This window comes from Nymphaea colorata, chromosome 2, assembly GCF_008831285.2.
Source record: "Nymphaea colorata isolate Beijing-Zhang1983 chromosome 2, ASM883128v2, whole genome shotgun sequence".
Taxonomy (NCBI): domain Eukaryota; kingdom Viridiplantae; phylum Streptophyta; class Magnoliopsida; order Nymphaeales; family Nymphaeaceae; genus Nymphaea; species Nymphaea colorata.
Window position 1 is genome coordinate 32911571 of NC_045139.1, and position 18549 is coordinate 32930119.

Below are 18549 nucleotides of genomic sequence, written 5' to 3' on the forward strand. Positions count from 1 at the left end.
AGTACATGACTTGATGCATTGGATCAGACTATCTCATGTGCCCTTTGCAATACATTGGGTGTCAATGATTGGAGGATCTTTACTTATATATATATATATATATACACACACACATGTATATATATATATATATATTCCAGAGTAATTTTGTCTAAAGATAAAAGTCATAATCTTATCTCTAACATTTTTTGGTTGCCAAGTTAGTTCGAGGAGCTGAACTTCAAGGACTATTTTGCAAAAACTATCCAAATGGTGACAACTAAATGACTAAATGATATAAATCAGGGCATCTCTGCAATATAGCCCTAAGGCACCCACCGTCTTGCAAAAACCTTAAAATGACTGACGAAAAGCGAAATAACGACTTTGCTTCAAAATAATAAACCATACAGGTTGGTGGCGTCTCGGGGGAGAGAGAGAGAGAGAGAGAGAAAGAGAGAGGGGCTGCCGATGGTTGCCTGGATCTCTGGAGGTGCCAAGTTGGAAGAGGCGTTCCGTTGAACCGAGTCTCTTCCTTCCATCGAATTGCGGAGCCTCCAGCCTTCAATTGCTGTCATCGGATTTAACGTCAAACAAAGAACATGGCCTTGGTGGTCTTCTTTTCTATGTAAGATAGGCGGAGGAGAAGAGGAAGACGAAGGAAGAGGGCAGCGAAGAGAACTGAAGGAGAACGGAGAAGAAGGGTAGTGGGAGGGAGTTAACAGAGAGAATTATGATTACCCGATCGAATTTGGCGGAGCAACTAAGAGAATACCAAACCCGTTCGAAGCATGATTGGGCGTCAATCTCGTTCTTCTCGACCACGGCGAGCACCACATCTAGGTGAGCTTGGTTTCAGCATTGGAGTACAAATTTGTCGGCTTTTGATGGGTAACTTTGTCGTCTTGTTCCTTGGATCGAATATCATTTTGGGTGTTCCTTAATTTGCTCGATTTATGTTTTTTTTTTTTCTTTCCTTCTTTCTTGGGCAGTTCATGATTCGCGTTTCCTGCCATCATCCGAGCACCCCTTGCAGCCTAAGCTAGGGATGATTGGCACTTGTTCTTTTCTATCCTTTTTGAAGATTTCCTCTTCAATTATGGCGGCAAAAGAGCTGGTTTGACCTCCTTTTGAAATGCTAGGTCTTGCTATTTATAGTTGATTTCAGTGTTTTTGCATCGAGAGTGACCCATATGAAGATCAAGCAACTACATATATACTGATAAACCGTTTCTTCTTAGCATTTTTTTCAGATCAAATATTTGAAAATACGTTTTTTTTGGAACTCGTGCTGAAACTCACTGCCGTGTGTTCTTGTTGGGACGAAATTGGTAATCCTCCTTGTGAGCACTTTTGCTTGTTCTTCAGTTTGAAATTTTATTCTTTATAGGCATATCGCACCTTTCTTTTTATTGTTGTGAAAATATCGATTGAAAGAGTATTCTACAAGATCATTTTTTATTTTTTCAATGGTAAGTTTAACAAGTTTTTTCATCTACTTTCCTCTTTTATAACTTTCGAAATTTTGTTGTTATCACGTGCTGACAATTGTCTAATATGTGGAATTTGAGTGATGTCTAGATGGAGAAAAATGAGTGTGGTGCTTTATGAGAAAGTTATGGCCTTTCTATGCTCTGGATCTTGTTAGTTTGAACTTTGAAGTTACATTACCTGACTGTAGCCAGTATGCTACGGACGTTCACTATGGGTTGCTGTGGGCTACATAAGCTGAATACTTTCTGTAGTTGCATCCATTTAATCTCCTGTTAGCTAACTTGTTCTATAATCTGTGGCTGTTTGGGAGAACATGTTATGATTGGTTGGTCTATTCTCTTTATGGATATAAAGATTCTCAAAAAAATATCTTATTATTGGTTAGCAACATCATATGCTTAAACTGTACTTGATTAGTAACAGCTAAGGAAATTCAGAATGAACAAATATTCAGTTGTTCTTGGCTGTGGCAGCAGCCAGAGCTAGAAATCTAAGATAAGGGGAGACCAGTACATAGTAAAATGAAAAAGAAAAGTAGAAAACAGATTGCTAATTAATGTTAGACAGTTGAAGCATGAAACCAGTTTGGAATTTTTAGTTAAACTGTAATATGATTGATCCGATTTTGCTTCTTGGTTAGATAGAATGCCTTGAGTACTCCCTCATTCTTTTTCTCGTATGAATTTTTAATCTTCTCAATTTTTTTAGTATTATTTATGGCTCATCAGTTAGTTTGCTGCTGCTCAGGGGGCACATACCCTCCTTGTAATGTTGCTCTACCCCTGGGGTGACACATAGTTTTTGATATATAAGATGCGTACAACCTGATTATCAAATTTCAAAGATTCTTAGTTCTACCTGAGGTGTCCATTCTCTTCAGTAGGAAATTTATAGTGATGAAAGTTTTTTTCGGTGACCTTTCCTTGCTAGTTCATTTATGCCCCAACGTGGCCCATCTTTCTGTTAACATGAAGAGGTACTAAGTTGTAAATAAAACAGTGTGGACACAATATCAGTTTTGCTCACTGTTGTTGCATATTGGCCAATATATCTCATTGTATAACAGCTTGCATAACCTTATTTTCGATTTTTTGTATGTTTAAAAATAATTTTAGTTTAAACTTTAATGTAATTCAAAAATGAAAATTTATAAACCTATATCAGCCCTGTATCATACGGTCAAGGGCTTGATATGGTATGTATCAACCAATACTAGCCGACACAGAGCGACTTTAATAACACTAGTCACAGGTTGTCTCTGCTTTAAGATTTTGAGTCTCTTCATCCACTTCTTGTAAGACCTATATTACCCTTAGTGCCTTCTTCTCTGTTTCTAATGCTGAAAATTTTGCTAGGATTTTAATTAGTCATTAAAATCAAATTACTGACCCCAAAGCAGATAAATTTAGGCAGGTCCAGTAAAGAGAAATGGATCTGAATCCTAATGGGACTTGGACATGGTATAAGCAACTGAGTCAAAATCTGAACCTGGGACCCAATAAGGATCTGGTGCATTAATAATAAAGTTCGAACTTATTCTTCTCAGATTTCAGAAATTCAGGTCTGAATTTGAGTTTGAGTCTAAATCTGATTAAGGAAGATCCAATTAAGTTGAATCTGGTACATGGTAGTCAGACCCAAAACCAAACCATTTTCATCTCTCAGTTTGCCCTTGACTTCCTTTCTGTGCTATCTGTGAATGACATCAAAGTTGTTGAAGAAGATGATCCACAAGAAGAAGCTGAATGGCATGAGAAGATGCTAATCTGATATAATTATACAGCTAGTTCAGTATTGAGGAGAATGCTGTGAGTTTTTGACCAAAGTTTTCCATAGTACGTGTGTAGTTAGAGAACTTGTTTGGGAGTTTAAGTGTCAAGTTTGTGCAACCTCTAAGAGCCTAAATGTTCCACTGCTGATACTTCATGTCCAGAGATGCAGCTAAGTTGAATTACTTAAATTATCTAAAAACTGACGAAACAGGATGCAGGAGAGAAGGTCCGAGAAATTCAGGAAGCTTTTCGAAATATCTCTTTGATCATCTATCATAAGAATAACAGTTTATAGTTTAGAGAAGCCAAATCACATTCTTGAACTGTTTATTCCCATAAACATCTGATCTAGATTAACAAAATTAAAGACTTATCTAAATCCAAATATATCTTGTGCGCTGGTTATCTTTGGCTCATTACCTGCATTGTGTAGGTAGGATGTTGCCATATAACATGGAATAAGGCAGACTATATTCCCTATTTTTTTTGGTTGATGCTGTTACGACAAATGCTATGATTGGAAATCCTCAGACCGAAGGACTAGAGGTATGTCATTTGTTGATCCATCTAATAGATCACATCTAGAGAATGAAACTTCTTTTTAGAAATGCCATTTGTTGTACTACTATGCAAGATAAATCTCTACAGAAAATATCAAGTTCCTTATGTCCATGTGTCAGAGGGAACACTCATGAATGAGTAGTGAGAACACTTGCACATAAATATGAACTACTAATGTCTGCCAGACAGGGATTAATACTTTGGAGGAGGGGCCCAAAGGCCCCTGACATTTTATGGAGTGATTTTTAGGGATTTGAAGCATTAAGGTTCTTTGATCAATATAGAATTATCTAGTAAAAAATGTGCTTGGGTATCTCTTTGGACTTCCAAGTGGAAGTCTAGCACATGGGATCACCTAGGAGCCTATATGTAACTATTAGGTGGGAAACAGTTAGCCATTTTTCTCTTTTTGCTTCTCTATTGTCCTAAAAAAGTTATGCATATGTGATAATAAATTTTTTTAAATGACATGGGTTCCTTAAATTGCTTTCTCCAGATTAATGTTGCAAATTTAACGTTTTGAAGTTATTTTCTTGGTCTTAGCTCCAACTAGGCATTGACCTGCTTCATATATGTTTGCTACTACATGAAGTGTTAGTGGTGTTCTTGATATTCCCTCTCTCCTGGGTTTTAAAACAAGGAGGTGAATAGTGCGTGCCGTGTAATTTCATCCACCATTATCTCTTCTAGAGGAAACCATGGGCAGTGAAGAGAAGGCTGAACCTTCCTCAGAGAGGGGGAATAGATACTTGTTATTTCTATCAACTTAGACGAATGGAGTGAGGCGATACCTTCTTCTCATTCCAACCATTTGACACAGAAAAAGAGAAGCTCTTTTTCTGTTCAATGAGAAAGATGAGAAGTATTGTTCCCTCTTTTATTTTTTTTTTCCTTGATTTGAAGGAAAAGGGGGGGAGGAGCAAGAAGCTCTTATCTTTTAATTCTCTTTTGATTCCAGAAAGAGGGAGGTAGAGGTGACGAGTCTCCCTTTTGCCACTCTATGCAACAACTTGCAAGTTCAAGCTGCATCCTCAATTGTAATAGCCATCCATCTCCAAACTCCCAGCCATGACCTTGGTGTTGTATAATGTTGTAATGGTTTGTAATTGATGCAGCTTAAACAAAATGACCATATAATAGGTCTGTATCCAAGTGTCTAATTTTTAAAATCTGGACATGCTTGACCCTGCATATGAGCGTGCACTACTGAAACTAATATCTGTGTCCATGCAATTTAGCAGGTTAGTAACATGAAGGACAGAAACCATATCCAATCAAAGACAAATGGTAGCCCATTGAATCACAAAAAAGCTGGCATTTAGAAAATTTGCCAGATCAGTGAGTCCAGTTATTATGCTGAATTATGTAATAAAATGTCCTTATTGTGCTCGGATGGTTTTGATTTTTGCCGTTGTTTTCAAGGGCTAATAGAGTTGCATCATCTTGGCATGTCATGTTCTTATTTCTTGTGTGCATTGTAAAGAACAGTAGCTGAACCGTGTGAATTTGGGTCCTTAATGTTTTCCCTTGTGCAGTTTACTTTTTGGAGTGTTGACTTCTTAGTTTGTGCGACATATACTCTCTTTTAGGTGAAAGCTTTCATTATAACCTGTTTAAGATTTTCTTTATGCAGGGTTGATGTCGTGATCTCAGTGATATGGGAACTCTTTATACTTGCATTTTTAGTGTTCTCGGCAGTTTCTTTGTACTTGAGGTACATGCGACTTGCATTTTGCTTCATCTGTATCACAACTCTGTTGCTTGTAACCCTCAAAATAATGAAGAAAGTGAAGCAAGCAAGGAAAAGGAAGCGAAGAATGCTTCTACCTCTATCCATGTAAAAAGGTTACAAAGTGGATCTTTAAGATGGTCCGGCCATTTTTGATTGAAGAGCAGGAGAATTTGTCACCCAGTTCCCTGTATAGTAGCTTATTTGCTTCAGTAAACTGACTACTTACGTGGGATGACACTGTTAGTTCCTGAAGCAGCCCAAAAATCAGAAGTGCCTTATTTTTTTGGTATGCACACTTAAAAGTGCATGGTTGGAAGCTGTTGAGGGTTATTTGCTGCAGTTATTCGTGCTTTCTCATGTGCTTTGCGAGCGGGAATTGGATATGCCTTGGCTAACTTTGTCATCAGGATTGCTTTTCCAGACACCCTTTTTTTCGTTGGTTTTTCCTTCTCTTCTTTGAAGATACTGTAGAATGATGCCATGGTTTTTCAAGTAATATGAATGATCCCACTAGTTTCAGCATCGTCTTCTTAAACACAATTGCTCCTCAAAGAAACTCCTCAGCATTTAAGATTATTTGGTCTATGTGATGTAACTATGAAACTCTCTGCATTTCAGTAACAAATGAAAAACTCTCTTTTCAATCAATCCTACTGGGGGAGAAACGCCCTCTTTTATTAGATACCAAATCTGCACAGAATCAAGGTAGAACAAAAAAAATACAGAACAGGAAGTAAAGACGCAAAATCAAGAGTCCTCGAAACAGCAGTAGTTGGACTTCCTCAAGAGTAAGTCTATAACTGAAACTGAAACATCTGGATTGCTGTCCAGGACGTCCTGCATTAATCAAAGTAGCAGGGTAGGAAAATTATCAAAAATGACTGGAGGGGCAGAAAGAAGATTTCTGATCTGCCCTCTCCAATTAACAAAGTGAATGACTGAATTGCGAAATGTTACGCATGACTAAGGAAGATCAATACCCAAATCTTAAACATCCAGAAGTCACATTGGTTCAGTAAAAAATGAAAGGAACTATGATGCCTTAGTTCATCGCTTTTGAAACTTGGGTTCGTGACGGCTGAGTTCAACCGACACTATTGGATCTTGGGTTGGACAAAGTCCACATCACAGGCTCATGCTTTGACTGCAGGATAAAGTCTTCCAATCCACAAAATATATGTTGATTTCTTCCTCTAGTAGTAGGAGAGTTAGGAGAACCTGATTCATGCTTTGACTGCAGGATAAAGTCTTCCAATCCACATGGGCCCTGACCCCAACTTATTTTTTTAAAAAAGTTACTTGTAAATTTTAAAAAAAAATTCTTGTCTTATATAAAAATTTTAAAAAGTAATATTTTGGTCTCTATCAAAATTTAGAAACTTTAATTCGTCCCTCACAAAAAATTTCTATGTTTTTTTGCATCACAAGAAGTAACGCCTTGAGCCAGCAACTGGTTGCGTGCTGATCATTGATTCCACCAGTTCCTTGGGCCATTGTCATATGTATACATCTCCTTTTCTGCCTTTATTTTTTCCGCTAAAAATGCTAAGTGGTTTAATTGTATACTTATATATCTTACATTTCATTCAAATACGAAAAAAGAATTACAAAATATATGATTGAATAAGTACAGAATTATGTATATGAATCATTCTCACGTCCAAACAATTTATTTTTTTAGTTAAAATGCAAATTTTTATTTTTAAAAAATATAACTTTACACAATAAATCTGACAACTCATAACCCGTGTATATAGTACTTATGTCTGCGCAATTCATATATTCCATAAACTTTATTTACCACATTGCTAACTTACTCCAAAGTTTTTCAGAATAAATTTACATAAAATTGTTTTTTACTAACGCGAAGGATTGCATTTATCTGGTTAGATTACTTAAAAGGAACATAATAAGTCTACGCTTCTCCGAAATCGTCTGGCTTCTTCTTGTGGTCTGTGATATATAAATGGTCCAATCAAACCGCTCGGTTCATCCCGTAGCGCCTCTTCTGTTTCCGTCCCGGAAGGAAGCGCGATACCTACCAATACCATCATCGAGGCTACTTCGAGTTCGACCAACTTAAGAATGGACCATGGGGTTCTTCTGTTTGCGAACACGAAACGGGTAGCACCCTTTTCGCGCTGCAGTTGCGGTTTCTGGCAGTCCTTTCCACGATGCCTTCAATCTCTTAGTTCTTCCGACTGTTGAGGTCGTGGTGGCTCTTACTTACACGCAACTCTATCCGATGCCTCTTCGCTTAAAGAACTCTTCGGAAGCGCGATAATCTGAGCAACTGTTATTTGTTTTTGGTCGAGATGGAAGAAGATAAGATTGCACGGAGAAATTGGTGGATATCTCCGAAGCTCGAAGGATGGATAACATCCTGCAAAAACTCAATAGAGAACGTGCTTCAGAGTCGTATCCACCCAAGGAAGAGCAATCCGGTAAGTATTTTTTCCAATGTACAGATAGTTTCTATGTTTTTACTTGGATTCCTTGATGCCCCTTTCGACTTGTCTTCGTAGTCATGTGCTTATCGCGCTCATGGTGAATCAATCTCTTGTTTGATATTTTGCGTGAGGTTTGACTTCCTCATTTGCTCGTGTTGATTTCAGCGTTCAAGTTTTGTGAAATGCATGATTGTCGTGTATAAGATGTTGGCAACTGGGATGAGTTGAGACGTAGGATTATGTAGAGTAGTATAAGCCTGCCGGTTCTAGTTTTGAGGACAAGTACATTGCTTTGGTATTTGGAGATGCATTCTGAATTTCTGGGCAGTCCAGTGTATTGGTATGCGTTACTGTTATGAGGCTCCTTGATGCTTTCATGCTTGCCCTTTCTTTTGAAAGCCTTACATGGAGCCTGTATTAATAGCCCAAAAACAACAATGTGGTTGGATACTAGATGTGGCTATTTATTTTGCAATACAGTTCCTCACTGATTTTGCGATACATTAAAAATCATTTGGGAGCAACTCGTCTCAGATACTTTCAAATAAGAGGGTCGCTCTTCTGATATTGTGGTGGTATGGTTGTGAATGCTCTGCTGCAGTCAGTGGACGAAATATACGCATCTTAAGCTGTAAACATGCAACTTTGGAGAGCGATAACGTGTTGCGCTCAGTTAACAATTATTTGAGTCCTATGCTGCAGCCTGCTTTGTGCTCTGCACCAGTATTATGCCAGGATCATTTGCAGGAACATTCTATGTTCAGACTCAAACAATTGTTATGCTCAGTTAACAATTATTTGAGTCCTATGCTGCAGTCTGCTCTGTGCTCTGCACCAGTATGATGCCAGGATCATTTGCAGGCACATTCTATGTTTGTTATATCGCAATTCAGTTTCATTCTTTATTTTTATTTCACTGTATTTGTATTATATATGTGAAATACGGGTCGGAAATAACAGCAGCAGTGAAGTTCTCTTCAAGAAAATAATTTCAATTACTTCTATCTCCAGTATTGTGAGTCATGAGGCGTTCATGAACCCTCTCTCGCTCTCATGACATGTTAAGTACTAATCTTTGTCTTTCATGCAGTAGACCTTGTCTATTGTTTTTTAGTCATTAGAAGAAGTGTGCTTTTTGCTGGATCATTTGGTTTGTGCTGAAGCCTTTTACAAACTATCCTTCTCTACATTCTTTCAGATTGAGATCTTGAAACGCTTGCAAAGAGAGGCCTTTGCAGATCTGATGAAGCTCAGGGATAGGCAAGATAAACTGGAAAGTATTCTGATGCTTTATAAGTCCAGTAAGGCAAGTCCTTTTGAAGAGACAGCTACACACATAAAGGGAGAGGTCAGTGCCTGCAGTTTGCTACTTATGAAGAACGGTAACTTTGAGCACGCATTTAATATGTTGGACGGAGCAGGGGTGAGAACAGGAGTAGATGCAAAATTTACTTTTGACACAATTCTGAGAAAGAAAGATGCTCTTATAACTCAGCTTGTTGCAGCTTTCCCCAGTCTGATCACTGATCAAGGTGCTCTTGGCAGCACACTGTCACTAAGAAAAGTGATGTATTTGGCAAATGTTACTGATTGGTTCTCTTTTATTGCAATTCCATTTGGTGCAAGATGCGAAGATATTGGAGTTCTTTCCAAACCACATGTAAACTTTCTCTGTCTTCCATGTGTTTGTTTCTTATTTGTTTGTGCTTGTCCAAAAGCTTTTTACAGAGTTTGTCACATGGAACCCTTAGTGAGCATTTTGATGACCTTCAATGATCAATCTGATCTGGTCTAAAATCCCTCAGGTTCAAGGTCAGGCCCACTTCCACAGCTCCACCCAGCGTGATCTTAAATCAGATATTTTGTCAATGCACAACTCAAAAATTGTGGTATTTTTGTTTTTTAAAAGTCTGACTTACATCTGTATGAGATCCCCTTGTCTAATAACCTTGCTTTTTTTTTTGTGGACTGTGGTACTCTTGCCTGATCAGCAAAGCCATGTGACATCAGATCCTCAGATTTAATCTCTGAGGCTCTTAAACCACATACCTGATGAAAAGGTTCTTAGATAGTGGACAATATTTCATGTTCCGAAGGCCAAGAGATGGATTTGTATACCACTCCTCTGAGCCTAAGGATGGATTCTAGAAACTTATCATTCCAGATTGACTGCCACTATCATGTAAATCCCACAGCTTCAATTTTGTTTCATCTGAACAACTATTTGAACTTTTTGAAATTAAGATGCAGCTCATTTTCTTTTCAATTCCAGGGTTTCACATTAACGTCTTCATCAGTGCCACCTATCTTTAGTCTTGATCATTCATGTGCTGCTGGAATACTGCTCAAAAGATCAAAAGTTGCCGTCTCCTTGGCTGAACTTTTTTGTGCATCAGGAGGGGATCAAGAATCCTTGGGATGTCATAGCACTCTCGGCCAATTATTTTGCGAACTTTCAGAAGGAAACAAGTTTGGTTTGTCATTTTTGTGCCAAAGGCCGAGCTCATTGACCCCAAGAGTTAGGCTTGTGCCACTGGGATTGAAAAGGCATGCAGGTCTCTCTTTGGTCGAGGGAAATTCAGATCCTGCTGCTGTTTCAATGCAGTCAATTTCACTTATGTTAGAGTCAGGGATTGATGAGACTGCAAGACTAAATGGTTGGATTGAAATGCAGAAATGTAAGAAAGCCTCTTTCCAATGGGCTGTCTCTTTTTCTGACTGTCCCGAGGATGAAATGGGATGGGGCGTAAGTGTTGGCCAGGCAATGATGCATGGTAGCAAACACTTAACAAGGGAAGATTCTGAGGGAAATCCTATGATGCAATTTCAACTGGAAGCATTTCTCAAGTTCCCTATAGGTAAGAAATTCACCCTGCAACCAGGATTTGTGTATGCAATTGACCAAAAGGATCGAACACCAGCACTCTTGCTTCGCTCCAATTGGTCTTTTTAATGCTACATAGTAGATCATAGTGCAATTTTTTCAAATCTATACCTGTGGTTATGTGCATGTATGTGTTTGCATTTATGTGTGTCTATGCTGCTACTTTTGACATAGTCCCTGCACACTGGTTGCGGTTGCTAGTAATTACTAATTAGTAAATGGACAATGACTTAATCATTTATAGGACAAGAAGCATAGTTTTTGGGATTTGAAAATTGAGAACAACCTTCTACGTACAATTCTTGGGCCAAGCTTAGTTCTGGGGTAATTGCAGAATGTGTACAATTATATATTTATATGAATGACACAGGAAACTCTTTCAACAAATATCCCCTCCATCTTTCCTTTTTAAACATTGACAAGCTAGGGTTAGGTAGATTCCTACAAAATGGCTATGAGGCTCCCTAAAAAGTTGACTTCCATGTACTTGAAGGCCGTAGATTATTCCCTATCAGGTGCTTGGAGTTCCATCTTAAACATAGCCTGAGATTAAAATTTCTGCTAAAGGCTGTCCTTGATTCTTATAGCAAAAATGCTGCCTGCCATTTGTAACTTTGATCACAAACCCTTGAAAGAGCAGAATAACTTCACGGTAGAATGAATAAGGAGCCGAACAAGCTGGACGGACCTTAATACTTACTATCCTTCTTCCTTCTAGTTCTATCTTCCTAAATCTTTGCTCATGATACCATTTCACATCACCATCGTGACGGGGCAATTCAATTTGTCATCTGGCAGCGTAGCTCATTTGCCAGAGCTACTTTTTATCGCCTGTCCATTGAGAAGCAAAACAGATATTTTCTAAATATATCTGGTGAAAAGAAAAAGATGTAGGTGAGGTTCACTAGCTTGCTATCTCTTCCAAGGGTGCCCTTCCATGGCCAGCTTCTTGGAGGGATTGCAGCTGTTATGGCTGAGGAAGTTTGAGCAGAAACCATTGACATCCCACCTATTCTGTACACAACCGAGGGTGCTTGAGAACAATGTCCAACAAGCAGAAGTACCTATCTATTTCTTTTGAGAGTGCAGGAGGATTATTTCATTCTACTGCTTAGAGGAGTAATATTTGGGTAAACAGGAGGTTAAAAATCTGCCTAGAAGAGAAGAGAAGCCCGAAGGCCGCCATTCCCTCTGCCTCTACGGTCTTGGATTGTGTCGGGACTTGGCTGATTAGTGGGTTGCCTTCAGTTCGTCGGAATGTCCCCTACTTTTTATAGCCAAAAGGAGTAGCACCTACGAGAATAAAAGTGAGGACATCTTGACCAGTTACGCTATGCCTTTTGAGCCTAAAGAATAAAACAATTTATAAACATCTCTTTAGGACATAGATCCTTTTGAATGATGCGGCAAATCGGGTGGTATCAGCTGATACAATTCTTCTTGTATCAGTTCTTCCGTTGTTTCATTGAGTAGCCAATACGCATTACCGATATAATACAGGATTCATAAAATTTGAGTTAATGACCTTTAAGTTGGGTGGCGTGAACATGCTGAATCGGGGGTACAAATGAACTGGATTTTAATGGGTATCAGATAAAACCACGCAAAATGGGAGGCGCATATGGATTAAAACATAGTTTTGCTCTAAAGTTCGCTTAGATGTGGATTAATATATGTATTTGGATTTGTAGTTAGACTAAACTTCAATTTGAATGAACGTTATTATACATTCAAACTTTTCATTATGTTAAAAATAAGCATAGAGTATGCCATGAAAATCTAAACTAAGAATCGTGCACAAAGTATGAATTTGAATTGCAGCTAATGCTGTCTCCTTCTGAATATAATGTTGGGCATGCTTTTTAAAAGTGAAAAAAGAAATGTCAAAATAATATTATTAAAAAATTTAACAGACGGTAAAATAATATTTAGTGATGGATCAGTTTTTCTTGTTTTTGATTGTCAAAGTTTAGTTTTTTCATACTTTATTCTGATTAAAAGATGGTAAAATAATATTATCCAAAAATTTAAACAAAATTTAAAGTTAAATAAAGGGGTTTCCATTTGGATTAGTGTACTGTACCAGATCCAGATTCGATTTCGACTAAGTTGTGTAGTTTTATAATTTTATATTTCACATTTTATCGTAATTTTTTTTAAGATTTTATTAGCCGGAAACCGTTCGAGATACTACAAGAAACCACTCGAGTTGAGGAATTTGTTTCCAAATCACGCCTCTGCCATCCAAAAGTTCAGACTTATAGGAACTGTTGCATCCTTATTATATGAAGTGGTTGAAATGAAGATTGGAAGTACAAATGACGTCCCAATTCCATTCCTTCTTCAGTTTCAAGAGTTGTGTTCGAGGGGTTTGGCATATCGGATACTCACTGATGTACAAATTGAAGCATGATGGAAGCGGCATACTAAAGCAGTGAAAATAAGCCTTATATCTTAGGAAAACAGGAGATTAGATGAGAGTTTCAATCCTCAAAAAATACTCATCCTATTCACCAAGTGTATGTTTCAAGAGTCCAAAGATTTTATAACTCCATGAATGAAACATTGCATGACTTTGTTACATTGGCAAGAGTTTCACACCAAAGTCGTTGCTCGTCAAACCATGACTATTATGTTAGACTAGAGGCTCATACTAACCTCTCCCACTTTACTGAGATGATCTGTATATGAACGAGTGAGATCTAAATCACTGAAGAAGTATCTTTTAAGTTAAATCTAAGCATTCCAAAGTGTGAAGATCTTAATGCCTAGTGCAGAGTTTACATGTAAAGTAAGGAAAGCATTTGAACTTACACCAAAAACCATAAGTGAATCCAAATGCAATTGGATTTATTTCGTGAAAGTGAAATCCAATTCAATTATTCATGGGACCTACAAATTTATACGCCCAAGTGATTTAAGCTCGTGTTGTCTATGTTCCTATAGCCAGCGTAGTTAAAACGAGATTTAAACTAGAGTTACCACCAAATAAAAATGAATACAGGAACGCAAATACACGACTCAGATGCAAAGAAATGTGTTGGGGAATTAGAATTCGGGAGGCCGTGTAAAGCGGGAAGTGAATAAGAAGAGAAGCCATTTTAGAAGCGAATTTGCTGGTAACTATGTTTTGAACGCAGTAAATTTTCAGTCTAAACCAGAAGCAAAACGCTTAATATAATTTTCTGTAAGAGTCCGCACGAACATTGAGGCCGCTTTTTCTCGATGGCTCGCCTTATCAGCAGCCACCTGAAAACGAGCGGCCCTACTTGGTTTTTGGGTAGGATCGGCTTATCCATCGAACTCCCTCATAAATCATTCAAAACCGAATTTAAAGCTAGAAAAAAGGAAGCCGATTTGCAGGAGAAGGTTGACTCTTGGGGATTGAAGATCCATACCACCGTCTCCAAAGAGAAGATGGCGAAGCCGGTCTCGGTAGAAGTGTGGAATCCCAGTGGCAAGTACAGAATAGTAAGCACGAAGTCCATGCCTGGTACCCGTTGGATTCAACTGCTGACAAACCAGGATTGCAGAGTTGAGGTAGCTACTTGTTTCCCTTTCTTCAGTTTATTTTGTCTCTGTTTGAATGCTTTTTCTGACAGTATAGATTCTCTGGCATCCCACTGATTTGCTTTCTGGTTAGATCTGCACAGAGAAGAAGACCATCTTGTCCGTTGAAGAGATACTCGCACTGATCGGTGATAAATGCGATGGAGTTATTGGGCAGGCAAGACATTTTAAATTTCGCTTCATTTCAGTATAATTGAATAATTTGGAGGTTCCTATATGGAGTTTCTATTTATCTTTTCGCCCGTTGAGATCAAGTGTTAATAAGAAATCAACGAGTTTCTTTTAATTGTGCCACCAATTCTTCTTCTTTTTTTTTTTTTTTGCAGCATGAATTGTTTACTTGTCGACAGAGTGCACAATAATCCTTTCCCCTAATAAGATGAGAGTTTGATTTGCCTGATTTTGATTTCAATAATGCAGCTGACAGAGGATTGGGGAGAAACACTTTTCTCTGCACTAAAGCGAGCAGGTGGAAAAGCTTACAGTAATATGGCTGTTGGATATAACAATGTGGATGTAAATGCTGCCACTAAGAATGGGATTCCAGTGGGAAACACCCCCGTAAGCGACGCTTTAACCATGATTTATCTTCTAAGGATGGAAACCTTTGGATATGTTGCAACTCCATGGCTGAGTCTGAGTGAAGGAGATTGCTCTTTGATTTCTCTAGTATAAGATAAAAAAATTTCTTGCTTTTAAAAATTGATATTTGGAACGGCAGGGGGTTCTTACGGAGACAACAGCAGAGTTAGCAGCTTCCTTGTCGCTTGCAGCTGCTAGGAGGATAGTTGAGGCTGACCACTTTATGAGGGCTGGTCTATATGATGGATGGCTACCTCATCTGTAGGGCTCCCCACGTTTTGCTTTTCATAGGACATTATTTGTGGTGCTCTCAATTTATATGTTCAATTCATATATGAAACGCAACTTGTTTCCACTATTCTGTAGGTTTGTGGGTAACTTGCTTAAAGGGCAAACAGTTGGAGTGATTGGAGCCGGGCGCATCGGCTCTGCATATGCGCGGATGATGGTATTTAGTCTCTCTCCCTTTCTCCCTCTCCCTCTCTTATAATACATAGTATGTGACGCTTTTGGTTTTACTGCAAGGTACTGCATTTCCTTATTTCTTCGTTTCATATTTTAGTTGTTCACATAGAATTTTGATTTTTGATATATGGCTGCAACAGGTTGAAGGATTTAAGATGAACTTGATATACTATGATCTATACCAGGCCACTAGACTAGAGAAGTTTGTAACAGGTTGGTGATTGACTTGTTGCTGGTATGGCTCATTCATGTTTCTGGACATCCGAATGAATGAGGTCTTCTCTTGTAGCTTATGCGGAATTTCTCAAGGCCAATGGGGAACAGCCGGTTACATGGAAAAGAGCGTCCACTATGGATGAAGTTCTCAAGGAAGCTGACGTTGTGGGTACCTGGTGTCCTGTATTTTTTTTCTCTTCCTAATTATGTAAGTGAGAAAATATCAGCTTGACAAAATTTATGCAGATAAGTCTACATCCTATCTTGGACAAGACTACTTACCATCTGATCAACAAGGAGAGCCTTTCAACCATGAAGAAGGTAGCATTTCGTTGAACTGATTTGACCTATAGGCCCTCATTTTTGTTGAAGCTGTGTCTCTTTCTTATCAGCCTATTATATATGTATGGACAGTTACAACCAGTTTATGATGAATTATAGGATGCCATTCTTGTTAATGCAAGCAGAGGTCCTGTCATTGATGAAGCTGCTCTTGTGGAGCATTTGAAGGCCAATCCTATGTTTCGAGTTGGCCTGGACGTCTTTGAGGTAGATATACGGTATTTTCCAGCAATATCTGTGGAATTCAGAAGTCCGTGTTGTCCACAACTTAATCTAATCATAATTTTCCAGGACGAGCCCCACATGAAACCAGGCCTTGCTGAACTAAAAAATGCAATTGTTGTCCCTCATATAGCATCTGCTTCCAAGGTAGGGAGCTAAAACTGGCATTCACACCTCGTGGTTTTCCTAGTAGTCTACATAGAGAGTATATATATATATATATATATATATATATATATATATATTCAGGGATGTGAACTGATATATGCTTGTGTCCAGTGGACTCGGGAGGGAATGGCGACACTTGCAGCTCTCAATGTATTGGTATGTCCAGAAAAGCCTTTCGAAATTTGACACAGATTCACTGAACAATCATCACTATGATTCCAATTCTTGTGCAGGGGAATATCAAAGGTTACCCAGTTTGGCCAAATTCAAATCTAGTGGAACCTTTCTTGGATGAAAATTCTTCCCCACCGGCCGTTTGTCCTAGCATTATCAATGCAAAAGAGCTGGGTAAATAGTGAAGTAGTTTGTCAATGCGAATTTGTTTTCTTTCTGCAAATTGGATTCTAAGAGCTGCATCTTTTTGGCAGGCTTGGAAATGGCAAAAGTTTAATGACCCTTGCCCTGTGAATAATATTTATGACCCGAGGAGCTTACTGCAGAGCAGCTCATGGAGTTTTCGTGAAGTACGTAATTGACAAGAGAAGATGAGACATCAGTCTTGTCTTTGAGTGCAGCCTACATGATATGCAAAGTTGTTGGGTCTCCTGTTAATGCTTTTTCCTTTTACTGTCACTGACTTCAGAATGTCTGTCGCAAAACATTTACTGAGGAAGTGAAATAATTGGCTTCTGCCTTAGGAAGCAATGAGTTGCACAAACGCCTTCATTTTTGGGCCAATGCTTTATAACAGATTGGGAAAGAGGGACCAGAAAACCTTGTTCTTACGTCTCTCAATCTAATGATATACTAGAGTTTGAGATTTGTGGATGAATGAACTATACATAACCAGTTTTACCTGGCATTCTAGTTTTAACTAGATAAAGAATTTTCAGTGTTCAAGTCCACGCCACGGTACAGTGGATGAACCAGAAGATAAAAATTCTAAAACCGACTTTTGCATGATATCTGTTGAATTTCTGCTATTTATTTTAGTTCAGTAGACAAAATGACAACCATCTTGCATATAATCTCTCTCTCTCTCTTTGGTGCCAACCTGTTGTGGGTATAGCTCCTAAAGCTATTATTAAAAAATGAAGGAATGGATATACATATAGACAAAAAACAGCAAACGAAAAACAAGCCTAGCTACTACTGAATAACCAGTGCCAACAAAAATAGACCACCCCCTGAAAAAGGAAACGAAAAAATCTGCTCCTATCTGCTATAGTCCTCTTCAAGGGTCTTTGGAAATCCCATTTAGTGTTGCAGGCACATCTTTCTTTCCTCATGATTCATCCTCTCTTGCTGGATAGCACCATGAAGGATGAGCAGTTGTTAAAAGTGCCCCAGTTTGCGTCAAGTCCTCCAGCAGATTGCTCTCCAGACAGCCCAACCGAACCTTAAACTCCCAATTTTACTTCAAAGGATTGCCTTATTGCCCTATCATACAAACTGGTAACTGCTTCTGAAACCATGTCCACAGACCTTGAAGCTAACTGCAGAACCAACCACCTGCTTTCTATACACAGTTTGTTCCTCTTCTGTAAACTAATCTGTTTTCCACCTGACCTCTAAGCTCTACTTTTCCTCTTTGCTGTATATGACATAAGATTTGGCAGTTCCACAGCAGGTGAACACAAATTCTCATTGCATCTCTCTCTCTCTCTCTCATTACTAAGGATTTCATAAGATTGATTTTATGGTCATTGGAATGAGAAACTCAAGTTTGCTTTTAACACAACCTTTCAACTTGACACTTTTCATGTTTCCATTTTAGCACCTGCGTTGACGGTTATTTAGTTTTTTAGGACTAAAAGTGTCCCGCAACCAAAGCTGAAAGTTACATTGGCTCTTAGAAACATAATTGAACAGGTGAATGTTATTGCTACAAAAGTTGGATGATCAATAATGACTTCACAAAATGTAACGTGAACATGCCAAAAGGTGATGCACTTAAGCAAAGAAACACATATATTCATTATGTTGTTCATTATTTGTATTCATAAAATACAAACTTTTAACCAAAAAATCTAAATATATCAAAATTACAAAATATGAGACAGATGTGTCCAGTACTCACACCTATGTCGTTCTTATATGTATACAAGTATG

General features: G+C 38.3%; 3 protein-coding genes across 3 annotated transcripts; all 3 read left to right on the forward strand.

The window, feature by feature from the left end:
• The first annotated feature begins 388 nt into the window (after nucleotides 1-388).
• LOC116249049 (uncharacterized) lies at nucleotides 389-6060 on the forward strand. Its single transcript, XM_031622160.2, has 2 exons — nucleotides 389-822; nucleotides 5440-6060. Exons 1-2 carry the CDS (start codon nucleotides 713-715, stop codon nucleotides 5645-5647), a joined length of 318 nt encoding a protein of 105 aa, XP_031478020.1. The 5' UTR covers nucleotides 389-712; the 3' UTR covers nucleotides 5648-6060.
• A 1461-nt stretch (nucleotides 6061-7521) lies between these two features.
• On the forward strand, nucleotides 7522-10980 carry LOC116247211 (uncharacterized). Its single transcript, XM_031619236.2, has 3 exons — nucleotides 7522-7982; nucleotides 9187-9648; nucleotides 10261-10980. Exons 1-3 carry the CDS (start codon nucleotides 7854-7856, stop codon nucleotides 10939-10941), a joined length of 1272 nt encoding a protein of 423 aa, XP_031475096.1. The 5' UTR covers nucleotides 7522-7853; the 3' UTR covers nucleotides 10942-10980.
• A 3091-nt stretch (nucleotides 10981-14071) lies between these two features.
• Nucleotides 14072-17269, forward strand: LOC116246889 (glycerate dehydrogenase-like). Its single transcript, XM_031618794.2, has 13 exons — nucleotides 14072-14412; nucleotides 14516-14599; nucleotides 14863-15003; nucleotides 15164-15285; nucleotides 15391-15472; nucleotides 15630-15702; nucleotides 15779-15870; nucleotides 15952-16026; nucleotides 16147-16254; nucleotides 16339-16416; nucleotides 16549-16593; nucleotides 16671-16785; nucleotides 16866-17269. Exons 1-13 carry the CDS (start codon nucleotides 14098-14100, stop codon nucleotides 16886-16888), a joined length of 1353 nt encoding a protein of 450 aa, XP_031474654.1. The 5' UTR covers nucleotides 14072-14097; the 3' UTR covers nucleotides 16889-17269.
• The last annotated feature ends 1280 nt before the right edge of the window (nucleotides 17270-18549 follow it).

Bases quoted from the DNA above. Each gene is read 5' to 3' on its own strand.
- LOC116249049 (XM_031622160.2), top strand. From the start codon at position 713: ATGATTACCCGATCGAATTTGGCGGAGCAACTAAGAGAATACCAAACC. The intron at 823-5,439 runs GTGAGCTTGGTT...TTCTTTATGCAG, and splicing joins ACGGCGAGCACCACATCTAG to GGTTGATGTCGTGATCTCAG.
- LOC116247211 (XM_031619236.2), top strand. From the start codon at position 7,854: ATGGAAGAAGATAAGATTGCACGGAGAAATTGGTGGATATCTCCGAAG. The intron at 7,983-9,186 runs GTAAGTATTTTT...ACATTCTTTCAG, and splicing joins ACCCAAGGAAGAGCAATCCG to ATTGAGATCTTGAAACGCTT. The intron at 9,649-10,260 runs GTAAACTTTCTC...TTTCAATTCCAG, and splicing joins GAGTTCTTTCCAAACCACAT to GGTTTCACATTAACGTCTTC.
- LOC116246889 (XM_031618794.2), top strand. From the start codon at position 14,098: ATGGCTCGCCTTATCAGCAGCCACCTGAAAACGAGCGGCCCTACTTGG. The intron at 15,286-15,390 runs GTAGGGCTCCCC...ACTATTCTGTAG, and splicing joins GATGGATGGCTACCTCATCT to GTTTGTGGGTAACTTGCTTA. The intron at 15,703-15,778 runs GTTGGTGATTGA...CTTCTCTTGTAG, and splicing joins ACTAGAGAAGTTTGTAACAG to CTTATGCGGAATTTCTCAAG.